The 12,202-nt window shown below is 50.9% G+C and overlaps 1 protein-coding gene across 1 annotated transcript; it reads right to left on the bottom strand.

The window, feature by feature from the left end:
- Positions 1-744: 744 nt before the first annotated feature.
- Positions 745-9,403, bottom strand: LOC100472439 (keratin, type II cytoskeletal 2 oral). The gene is made up of 9 exons (XM_011229898.3): positions 8,733-9,403; positions 7,431-7,651; positions 5,966-6,026; positions 5,201-5,296; positions 4,442-4,606; positions 4,215-4,340; positions 3,361-3,581; positions 2,009-2,043; positions 745-1,589 (listed from the first exon to the last, which is right to left on the bottom strand). Exons 1-9 carry the CDS (start codon positions 9,351-9,353, stop codon positions 1,264-1,266), a joined length of 1,872 nt encoding a protein of 623 aa, XP_011228200.2. The 5' UTR covers positions 9,354-9,403; the 3' UTR covers positions 745-1,263.
- Positions 9,404-12,202: the final 2,799 nt, after the last annotated feature.

Raw genomic sequence — 12,202 nt, forward strand, 5'->3', positions numbered from 1 at the left:
GGAAGGAAGAACAGGGCATGCCCAGCTCCACCCCTCCGTCTCTTAAGATCTGACTGTTCCTTGCAAACTGATGTTCTGCTCTCCTATCTCCCATGAGGGGCCTCACCACATAGGGAAGGCCATGAGGACCCTATATGGTGTCTGCCCAGGTGGGAAATCTGGCCTAATCCTGAGGTCCTGTATTAGGAAACCCATTCCATCAGGGGTATAAACTATATTCTCCAATATCTGCTTTGCTGGTAATAAAGGCAATATGAGTGCTCCATTCACTTATTCCTTCGTCTTATTTTTTAATTGGCTCAGAACCTGGTCAGGGAAAAGAGGGTGTTATGCATTGACCCCTCTGGACTCCAAGAGCTGTGCTTGCAGCAAGAGAACTTGCTGTGCCTGGCTGGTAAGAGAGTTGGAGAAAAGGAACTGCAGTCCCAGTAGAATCTGTTCCCTCGATGAACCACAACACCTTCTTTTTCCAAGACTGGACCCCAGAGGCCTGCTCAGAGGCAGGGCGGATGGATGGGAAGACTTCCTTGGGAGTGGGGGTCCTCACTCAAGCAACATAAATACTCTTGGGCAGACCTATGACAAGAATCTGGCCAAATGGATAAAGGAGAAGCCAAGACTATGGAGTCTCCTTTATACCCACAACTGAACTTCTAGAAGACCGCCACCCATACCTGATTTCTCGCCACTCTTGGACCTCAGTTTATTCTATGACCCCTCGGATGAAAGCCAAACACCAGCATATGAAATACAGTGCAATTTATTGAGAAAAGAAAGGGCAACACAATCATCACCAGAGGATCCAGAGCTGGGGGAATTAAAGGGGCAGAGATAACTGAGGACACGATGCCCAGAGGTGGGGACGGCACCCTGAGAACCAACAGTCCAGAGAACTTGACCATTCACCCTCTAGCATCCCCCTCCTCAACAGGGCTGAAACACGGCTGCTTCAGACCATCAACTCCCAGTGAGAGAGGGAGATGGGCCAGCGTGGGAACAGGCCAGGCTGGGAAGGCCCACAGTAATTTGGGCTCAGGCACTGGTACCATCGTCAGGGACGTCATCATCTGGGATTAGCAGCTGGACCTCACTGGCCTGGGAGAGATCTTGGGGATGGAGGAGCCAAGAAGTTCAGCCCCTTCTCCGGGGAACTCAAAGAAAAGCAAGGTTGAGGTTGGCATTTGTGGACGCCAAGCAGAGTGGGAAGCGCGGGGGGCAGGCTGAGAGGGACGCGGGCGGGCGTGGACACTTAGCCCCTGAGGGTCACTTGGAGCAGTGCTGGCTGGAGCTGGTGGTCTGGGAGAAGCGGATGCGGGCGCTGCCTCCGCTGCCAGACCGATAGCCGCTGCTTCCTGAGGTCTGGACGCCGCCAGAGCCGGAGCCAATTCCGCTCTGACTCACCGAGCGGCTGCCACCGCTGCCGCTCTGGTAGCCCCCGCCGCGGCCACCGCTGACCCCGTAGCCGCTGCCGCTGCTGCCGCTGAGCCCTCCGTAGCCCCCACTACTGCCTCTGCTGCTGCCGCTGCTGCCGCCGCCTCTGTAGCCACCGCTGCTGCCGCCGCTGGTGCTGGTGACATTGCTGACCACCGCTGTGGGGAACAGGCACCGCGTTCAGGCAAAGGCCCGGGTCGGGATCGCAGCTCGACCCTGCTTGGCTGTGCAAATGTCAGAAAGGTGCTCAGCTTCCATGAGGCCTCAGCTGGGGAATGATAAGAGTGAGCCTGGCCCTCCGGTGTCCCCCGAGAACAGGAGCCGGCAGCATCCACAGGAGTTTCTGGTTCTCCAGCCGAGGGAACTCCCCAAGACCACAGGCATTTTAGCTTTGGCCTCAGAGTTTCCCTGCTTACGCTAGCGGGGGAGAGTGTGGCCACGGCCAGAGACTCTAGCACTGTTTGGTGGCCTGGCCTGCTGGCATGGGCCAAGCTCTCCTGCTGCGGGTCAGGCAGTCAGGATGTTTCTGGTCACCCTTTTTGTATCCCAGGGAGAAAGTTTTTGAAGGGCTACTTACAAATGCTCACAGCGCTCTGACACTCTCCAGACATCCTAAAAAGGAAGAGAAGGAGACAGGGGTTGTTTCTGCCATGAGTCACTAGCCAACAGCTGAGGGTTCATAACCATGGGAGCCACCCCTCCCTATTTTCCCTACGAGGGGTCAAGCCCCCAGGGGAAGAAAGGCTATTCCAAGTGCCCCCATGACCCCATCCCCCCAGGAAGAGAGGCTGCTTGGGGGGAACTGAGGCGTTCAGGAGCTTCTCCAGCCACCCTCCATTTCTCCATCTGTCCATCCTCTTTCCCTTCATTTCCAGACCACTCATTCCAGGCCAACTGCTCAACACCCCTGTTGCAGTTGGTTAGCCCTTCGGTGGTTCAGAAGGGTAACATGTGAGAGGGACTGACACTCAACACATGAGGAGTTTGAAAATGTCCTGCCCACACGACTCATCGTCCTACGCCTCGTTCTTGTTCATGGAGCAGGCGTGTCCACGTACCTGAGCAGACAGGGAGCATGTCTGCGCACCTTGCCAGTGTGGGCCCCACTGTTGTTGACCACTCCGTCCTCATCCCACCACTCCCAGTACACATAGCACCATCATCCCTCCCACTCCTTTTCATAGAGACTGATAAAAAATCCTTAAGGTTCCTTCTCACACCTGAGTTCTGCTTCCTCCATCAGATTGGGAGCTGCCTGAGAACAGAGGCTAAACGTAGGATGCATAGAGCAGCTAGTCAGCAGAAAGATCTCTCAATCCTTGACGGTCCTTTGGCATTTGATATCCACTCACTAAGCCCTTACCTGCTTCTTGATAATGTGCTATTTTCCCAGAGTATGTGTGCGTCAGCCACTTTCCCTGTGGACTCGGCCCCAGGAGTGGAGGGGACAGGACTGTCTATACTGTGCTGTCCAATAAGGTAACTGCTAGCCCCATGAAGCTAGCTAAATTTATTAGAATTAAATTAAAATAAGTGTAAAACTCAGTTCCTCTGTGGTGCTAGCCACATTTCAATATTCAAGTGACTAATAACTACCATATTGGACAGCACATAGAACATCATCTCAGAAAGGTCAGTGGACCGCACTATAACTGTTGTTATAACCCCAAAGCACTTTTCCTTACTCATTGCCTGTAAGGGGGATCAGTAGAGCTATGCAATGCAACGTTGTTGGCCATGGTAAATTGGAGAATTGGCTGATCTTGATTGACCAAAAAGGGGGCGTGCTCGAATCCCAAATTCTGTCATTCAGAAGATTCCTTACCCTTCGTCTGCGTTGTCCTCTCCAATCATCTTGCTCTCTTTCTTTGTTATCAAAGGTCACTCTAAAATCCTACCTGGAGAATGCTGACCCCACAGCAGCCCCACCTGCACTCCTCGCCCTCCAGCAGCTTCCGGTAGGTGGCAATCTCCACGTCCAGGGCCAGCTTCACGTTCATCAACTCCTGGTACTCTTTCAGCAGCCGGGCCAGGTCATCCTTGGCCTTCTGGAGGGCAGTCTGCAAGCCTTGGAGCTTGGCATTGGCATCCTTGAGGGCCAGCTCCCCACGCTGCTCAGCTTCAGCAATGGCTGCCTGCAGGTTGGCATTCTAGGGCAGGGAAAGGGAGGAGACCAATTAGCATAGTGACCAAGAAACAAACAGCTGATCTTTCCTGAAAGTTCTCTTCCCCGTTCTACATCCCTCCATCCCCTTCCTTAGAAATCACAAGGGTACGTGCCCAGAAAACAGAATTCCATTTTACAGTTGGTCAATTTATCTTTGGCCCATTGAAGTTAACTCATGTCTCATCAAGAAAAGGAACACTGCTCTGCTGGTAAAGGTAGTAGTGGTCTAGTAACTGGTTCTTTTTTGCAAGACTGGTAAAAACTCCCTTACCTAATAAATCACTTTATCTCAGTGATACAAATTAGCCATCGAGGTTACGTGAAGTGCGTAATAGTTCACTGAAGGTAGATTCTACTGAAACCGGGTGTTTTAGGCGATCCCTACAGTTGCAAGATTTGCTGGGAAAGCCAGAATGAGCAACCATCTCTCCTTAGGGAGCTTTCCAAGAAGCTCAGATTCGAGGAGGAATCTCAGGGAGAATGGACTCTCCCAGCTATCCCACATGTGACACCATGAAAGGACAGAGAAAGCGTGTGGCAGAGACACAGCTGTTGTTTCTCTTTCTCTCCAGGGCCCAGAAGACCCCCAGGATCTCTCCTTTAGGTACAGACCCACCTGCTTCTTAACATTCTCAATCTCGGCCCGCAGCCTCTGGATCACCCTGTTGAGCTCCATGATCTCACTCTTAGTGTTCTTCAGGTCATCCCCATGCCTGCCAGCAGTGGTCTGCAGTTCCCCAAGCTGACAGAGGAGAAACCAATCAACATGGTCTTGCAGTGTTAGAACATTCTTGGTCAGCAAGACTTAAAACTAGAGTAAAGGAGCAAGGAGAAGGCTCCCACCTTGGTCTGGTACAGGGCCTCGGCCTCCGCCTTGCTTCTCTGGGCGATGTCCTCGTACTGGGCCTTGACCTCGGCGATGATGCTGTCCAGGTCCAGGCAGCGGTTGTTGTCCATGGACAGGACCACGGACGTGTCACTGACATGACTCTGCATCTGAGACAGCTCCTATGGGGAACATGGATGGTCATTTTCACCATCCCTTGGTCCCAGAAGATGCTGGGAATGAAGACGTCCAAGAATCTTCTGTCAGCAGAAATATCCCAACAATGGGGCCAGGAATGGGACAGTTAGAAAAATAAGCTTGCATTTCAGGCCTGGCTGTAGGCTAAAGGATCCCAGACAACAAAGTTAAAGGAAAAAGTAAATGTGCGAATACAATCAGGTTGTCAGCCTGAGAGTATCAGCCAGTGAGCCCGACTGTGTGGGTTTCTATGGGACTACAGTAGGGAGGAGTACTCTGAAGGAGCTAGCTAGGATACCGGTATAGGAGTCAGAGGGAAGGTGTAGAACATGGACAGAGAACAGAGGGAAAACAAAGACAGAGAGGGACCCTGGCTCTGTGGCCCATGTCCATGCGGGCTGGGAGAGCTAAGTTAGCATTTCCTGGGTAAGGGCATAGCTGAGTTCTGAGCCCTGTTGCTGGTTTTGGGGGTGTTCTGCCACTTGAATAACCCCTAATGTCCTACTCGGGAAGCATGTCTGAGAAGATGCAGACAAGAAGGCTCTGGAGCTTGGCAAACCAAGGAATCAAGGAATCACCATCTCATAGAGGGTCCTCAAGAAGTTCAGTTCGTCCGTCAGGCTGTCCACCTTGGCCTGCAACTCCACCTTGTTCATGTAGGCCGCGTCCACATCCTGCAGGGCGTGAAGGCAGGACATCAGAAACCCAAAAGAATGACCCACTGTCCCCCAACCACCCACAGCTCTTTCCTAAGCCTTCTTCCTTCCTCTTTGTCCTTCCCCTGCCCTCCTCCTAATTTCCACTCCTCACTTTCCCTTCTAAGTCAAAGTGGTTTTCTTCCCTTTAGTTGCCTTGACCAATTAAACCCCAGTGCTTTCACAAAATATGAACCATATTAGTGAGGCGTTGGCCTAAGTGTAGAAAATCATGTTTATCTAACATGGGACTTGGGGTTTGGGGTACTTAACCAACGTTCCGAATAGAAATGAGGCTATTCTTCTCACCACCTCATCTTTATGATGACTGGTTAAGTCAGCTGCAAGTACTGATGGATTGCTATTATTAATAACACCCAGGGTGCGCTTGCAGCTAATAACCTCGATTGATGCTACACATAAAACCTTCATTATTAGTTCACATTACTAATCAATTCATTAATCACAGGAACATCGTAAGATGTCTTCCTCACCAACAATGTATTTAGACCAGCTTCCTTTGTTTCCAAAAACGTAAGAACTGTAGACCCCACACACAGCATAGGGTCCCTATGCCCCAGGGCAGCTGACTCCATGGCGTTAGTGCCCAGAAATGGAGCCTCGACCGGCTCTTCCCAGCTCTCTTACCTTCTTGAGCCCCACAAACTCATTCTCAGCCGCATTGCGCTTGTTAATCTCATCTTCATACCTGGGACAGAAAGAAGCACACGTCTGGACAGTGACATTTCAGAAGTAAAAGGAAAAAATTTTTAAAAAAAAGAGGATCCCAAGCCCGAGTGCAGAATCCCCTCACCCAGAGACAGGACCAACTTCATGGGCGTATGGCCTGTGCAGTTCCACAGGGCCTGGGCTCAGAAGGTCCTCACATTCCTTCACTCTAATGCTCTGCTGGCGCCATCTTGAAATTCTTTTTTTTTAACAAGGGCCCCGCATTTCATTTTGCACTGAGCCCCCAGAATTGTGTTACCAGTTTGGCTTAGTAGCCTTTCAGAACTGAGACCGCTGCCTCACCCTTCTCCCCCCCAAGTCCGGGTGGCAGGCTGGAGTGTGGGTAGGCAGGGTGGGAGAAGACTTCGAGGAGCCCAACTTCTTGCCTGGCTCTGACAGACATGGCGAAGAGCAACGGGTGTATATGAGATCCAGAGAGGTATTTGCTCAGACCGGGTTTTCTGCCTCTGCTCTGTTTCTCTTTCCATTAATTAGAGGTGCTTCTTCTAAGAATTTGAGGTAACAATAAACTCCTGTCTGAATGCATCAAGTTTATAAGATTCCTGCTTATGAATGACTATAATCTCCCACCAAGGGTCTAGATCTCATGAAGATTGAAAAATGGAGTGGTTCCAGGAGAAGAGGTTTCTGAGCAATGGCAATCTGAGTTGCCACTGGATTCCCGGAGCTCAGCCGAGAGCCTGGGTGCCCGGCAGGCTTATGCGGTTGAACCAGAATGGGGTCTCCCCAGAGCAGGTGTGCCCACCCCTGTGGGTCCTGACCTCAGGGATGTCTGGAGCTCCCGCCCCACCTCGAGAGGCCCAATTTGCTTCTCACAGACCTCAGAGGGTATCCACTACAACCCCAAACATGCAGAAGGAGGCTGATTGAAACTCCAGAGACGGGGTATTGGACGCACTTGAAAGAGTGCTTTAGAGAGTGCGGCCCTAGACCATCTGGCAGGAACCCCTGGCAGCTACGGGGCATTCGGACTCCTGGGACCTGCCCCACACCTACTGATTCAGAATATCTAGGACCGGAGCACAGGAATATGCATTTCTGACAAGCTTCCAAGGTGAGTCCTATGTACAATAAGTGGAGGGCCGGCTCTCCATCCCAAAGGGCTTTTAACTCTGGGCAGATTCTCTCATCTACCTAGGCTAGTGCAGAAGGGGTCCCTGGAGCCTGAGATATGTCACAACCAGCCACCTTGAAGTCTCCCTCCCCACCTTCTCACCCCCTTCCTCTCGGTCATGCCTCACTCAGCAAGTCCATCCAAGAGTATTGGCGGAAGGTACAGCCCGGAACAGTCAAAATCTCAAGTTGGGGCTACACCTCCCTGCTAATCCCCCAGAAGGGGAAACTCCCCAGTTGAGGCCCTCACTTCTTTTTGAAGTCTTCCACGAGGTCCTGCATGTTCTTCAGCTCTCCTTCCAAGTTCCCTCTCTCCCCCAGAGCCAAGTCCAACTGCCTGCGCAGGAAGCTGATGTAGGATTCAAAGAAAGGCTCCAAGTTGTTGGGCCCTGAGCCGGAGCCTGTGGTCTGCTGCTGGAGGAGCTCCCACTTGGTCTCCAGGACCTTGTTCTGCTGTTCCAGGAACCGCACCTGTATCAAGTAAAAAAGAAAAGGAAACAGCCTCTTGAGTTGGGCAAGTGGGGCCACACATCCCAAACAGTGGAAATGCGGAAATGAACCCAGTTCACCAATCTGCAATAGCTTCCGGGTTTTGTTTTGTTTTTTTTTTAACTGAGAAGAATGGGAATTTAGACGAGAGAGCTACAATGTGTTGTTTACTCCATACCTACTATTTTCACTTACTCTATCTCATTTAATCCTCACAATCACCTAAGGGAGGTGTTATTATCCACTTTGTAGATAAGGAAACAGAGTCTCAGACAGTTTAAGTTGCCCAAACTGACCTGGCTACTAGGTGACCAAGCTAAGAGTCACAGCCAGCACTGCCCTAGTCTATGGGGAGCCTTCAGAACACAAGTACAGATCAGGATAAATAAAGTTATTTGCAATCGTTTTTTAAGTGAAAATTTTACCTTCCTGCAAGCAGTGAAAACAGTCAACAGGGTCTAACTTTTCCTAAGTTGTTTCATATTTTCCCTAGTTGTTTCCCCTTTCAGTTACTCAGCTTATGGACGACCTGGGTTTAACTTCAAACCCCAGGCTCATTCCCAGACCCAGCACACCCTTCCCTGCCCCAGCATAGACAGCTCAAATTAATATCAGCTAAAACACAGCACCATTCAGAAGGTCAATCAGTTGCCAGCACTCATCACTGAGAGGCAGATTTTGCACTAATGCAAGTCTGATTACCAGCCAGCTTAGATTATCAAGAAGTTGCTTTTCAAGAGAAATTGAACGTTAGCTGTAACAACTTCATGGCTAATGCCCTGTTCTTCAAAGGAGAACAAACGTATTTGGACCCTCACTTCGTTTTCCGTAGTCCTCTTCCTAGAAGGAAATCAGGGGCTGGGATCCTTTCCCTGTTTCACAGCTGGGAAAATAGGGCCTGACGAGCCAAAGAGGCATGCCTGCTGTCCCGAGGGCCCAAGGCAGAACCAGGACAAGAAACCAATACCCCTGCCTATAAGCCTGGCAGATCCCACTCGTGTCTTCATATTCCAACACCCTGGGCAGCCAAAACCCTCCATGCACCTCCGAGCTTTGCCCTCACCTTGTCGATGAAGGAGGCGAACTTGTTGTTGAGGGTCTTGATCTGCTCGCGCTCCTGGGTCTTGACCTGCCCAATCTGGGGGTCGATCTCCACATTGAGGGGCTGCAGGAGGCTCTGGTTGACAGTCACTTCCTGGATTCCCCCAGGGAAGCCACCAGGACCAAAGCCACCAGGCCCACCAAAGCCACCAGGCCCACCAAAGCCACCAGGCCCACCAAAGCCACCAGCCCCTCCAAAGCCACCAGGACCAAAGCCACCAGCTCCACCAAAGCCACCAGCCCCTCCAAAGCCACCTCCCATTCCTCTGCCACCACCAAAGCCACCACCAAAGCCACCTCCATAGCCACCCCCAAAGCCGCTGCCACAGCTGCTACGCCCTCCCCCAAAGCCACCAGCCCGGGAGCCACCAGCCACGCTGATGGAGATGCTCTTGTTGCCGCCCAGGCTGTAGAGGCTGCGACTGCCAAAGCCGCCCGCTCCACCCCGGAGCCCACAGGCCCCTCCGCCGGCTCCCCCGGAGCGGGCCACACAGCTCATTCTGCTGCTGCCGGAGACCACAGCGGAGCGGCCCGAGAAGCCCTGGCTGCCGCCCCCAGACATCTTGCAGACTTGTCTGTTCATGGTGAGAGAGCGGGGAGGTCAGCTAGCAGCTTAGCAAGAGCTGAGAGGGGTAAGGCCAAGGATGGGGACAAAGCGGAGGCTGGCCTTTATATACCAAGGAGCTAGGCTTGGCACAGGGGAAGGCAAGCAATTAGCTGAGAGTCATCTTGGGTTTGGTTTGCCTCTCAGGCAATAAGTTACTTCTAGACTTGCAACACACCCAAAACTAATCCTCTGGACCAAAATGTCTTTGCTTTTTTAGCTTAATCACCCAAACTTGCTGCAGTTGACAAAAGACTGGCACTCTCCTCCCTTCTTCCCTGTGATTTCCTCAGGGGGCTTGGGGAACTCGGACAGCATGTGACCCAGCAGGATGAATTGGGTTTGACACCAGGAGATGAGGAGCCACTGAGCTCCACGACACAGGGTGAGGACCAGACAACTTCTTCCATGTAAGCTGGATCCCTCCCAGCAATGCCAGAGTGCCACGGCCCAGCAACATGTCATCTGTGCCTACCTCTGCAGAGAAATGCCCAGAGGAGGGCTTGGGGTAGGGGGATGGGGAGGCAGAGGTCCTCTCTGGCACCACCTCAGTCAAGGGCATCCATTCGAGCCAGCCTGTCATTTGAGCTTAGCAGTGCTGCTCATGGGAAATAAAACGAGATAAAATGTCTGACCCAGGGGAAATTGAGGGTCATATATGAAGCAAACAAGTATGAGGTTTGGGAACTGGAAAGGGACAGTACAGGGAGGAGTCTCAGACCAAGCCCTTCCACCTCCATCCTTGACCCACCACCATCCTTGACCCACAGCAGGTGATTTCTGGATCCAGAGCAAGAGAGGACCGAAAGTGGGGAGCCTCCAGTTGGCTGGTGGAGTAAGCCAAAATATCCCATTCATCTCAGGATAAGAGTGTGGGCTGTGTCAGAGCTGACGGCCTTAGGATCTGGCAACCCCTCCCCCACCTCGTCTGGGTTAGATAACCTGCCCTGTTTTCCCACCGTACCCTGTGCTCTTCCCGCTATGTCTTCAAGTAAACTTATATGTTTATTTGTCAGTAACTCTATAGGCCCTGAGTTCATATCAAGGCAAGGGATTGAGTCCTTTTCATTCTGAATCGCCAGCTTCTTGCATAGGGTAAGCACTGACCTGTGTTAACTGACCCATAACCAGTGTCTAAGAATATAAATATCTAGACCCAGGTCTCACCCCAGTCTTATGGAATGAAAATCTTCAGAGGAAGGGCTTGAGTGTCTATATTTTTAACAAGCCCTCCAGGCAATCCTTATCATCAGGGAAGTTTGGGAAGTCCTGGTCAAGACTATGGGTATTTCATCTGGGCCCAGGGAGTTAGGGGGAGGGAGGATGGAGGACCTTTGGTGGTAGAGTGGGTACACTGATACATTACTGTTCTAGCTTCTGACAGCTCAACTCTCCCTCATCCCCATGCCAACCCACCTCCACACCCAACCACACCACACATGGCAAGAATATGTTCTCACGGGGCGCCTGGGTGGCTCAGTCGTTAAACGTCTGCCTTTGGCTCAGGTCATGATCCCGGGGTCCTGGGATCGAGCCCCGCATCGGGCTCCCTACTCAGCGGGAAGCCTGCTTCTCCCTCTCCTGCTCCCCCTGCTTGTGTTCCCTCTCTCACTGTGTCTCTCTGTCAGATAAATAAAACCTTTAAAAAATAAAATAAAATAAATAAATAAATAAATAAATAAATAAATAAATAAATAAAAAGAATATGTTCTCAGGTTGTTATCCACATTCAAGACTCTATAAGATATGACAGAGCATGGGGAGGTGACTCTAGACTCCCCAAGAAATCGGTGGTTGGTATATCTCTGGATTTCGAATCAAAGCAGCAGTGAGCACCCTGTCTTTCCGGGGTGGCTACCAGACGAGGCATTCTAGGACAGAGGAGAGGTCTGAAGATCCTGAAGGCAAGCCCTTTGAACTGTTCTGCAGCTCATTCTTAATTTTCTGCTCTGCAAGTTTGTCCAGAGCCAATCTGCCTGGTTAGAGTCCCAGCTCCACCACTCACTAGCTCTTTGACCTTGGACAAGTTCCTTAACTTTTCTGAGCCTTGGTTTCTTCAACTATAAAGTGGGTACGATAATAGCAGGTTTTGCATGGGCCGTTGTGAGCACTAAGTTAAATAAATATAAAATGTGTAGTGTGACTTTTGACACCTAGTAAGAGACTGTACACGGAGACATTGCTGGTACTCTGGGGACATGCAGGGAGGAAATAACTTAAGTTTTGCCTTGGCTCTTCTCACAACATCTTTGCAGCCCTGAGCAACCCACCAAAGGATGGTAGCAAAACAAAGCGGACTGAGGGTGAAGAGTAAGAAACCCAAGTCCGGATAGTAGAGAGCAGACCTCTGCTGGGAGGGATTAGGTTGGTGACCTCAGGCTGTGATTTAACAGGCTAAATCTGTGCCCTAGTCTGTAAAATCCTTTCCTACCCCAGTGGTTTGTAGCAAACCTCACAGGATATAACAGAAGTGAAAGTCCCTTGAAAATTATAAAATGCCACGCAAGAGTAAGGTAATCATGGTCTAACAGAAAGCCTGTCATCATGCACTTCAGAAGACCTGGCTCAATTCCCTTGTCTACCTTGCACTCATTAGTGACCTTGGACAAGGTCCTTGACTTCTTTGAGCCTCTCTTTCCTTTTCTGTAAAATGAGGATTCTACCCCACTTGCAGGATTGTTTTGAGATTTCAGTAGGGTCCAGAAACAAATGTTTGGATTTTTAAATCAACATTATCTATCCACAGACAGTCCATGAAGGGGATCTGTGTTGGTTTTTCTTTGAGACATTTACCCCACCCATCAGTTGAATGGAAGTCCGTCTTGGTG

Source organism: Ailuropoda melanoleuca, chromosome 16 (genome assembly GCF_002007445.2).
Source record: "Ailuropoda melanoleuca isolate Jingjing chromosome 16, ASM200744v2, whole genome shotgun sequence".
Lineage (NCBI taxonomy): Eukaryota > Metazoa > Chordata > Mammalia > Carnivora > Ursidae > Ailuropoda > Ailuropoda melanoleuca.

Excerpts from the sequence above, each read along its gene's own strand:
- LOC100472439 (XM_011229898.3), bottom strand. The coding sequence starts at position 9,353 with ATGAACAGACAAGTCTGCAAGATGTCTGGGGGCGGCAGCCAGGGCTTC. Across the intron at positions 5,297-5,965 it reads AGTTTGTGGGGCTCAAGAAG|GATGTGGACGCGGCCTACAT; the intron begins GTAAGAGAGCTG and ends CACGCCCTGCAG. Across the intron at positions 4,607-5,200 it reads TGAGGACCCTCTATGAGATG|GAGCTGTCTCAGATGCAGAG; the intron begins GTGATTCCTTGA and ends TGTTCCCCATAG.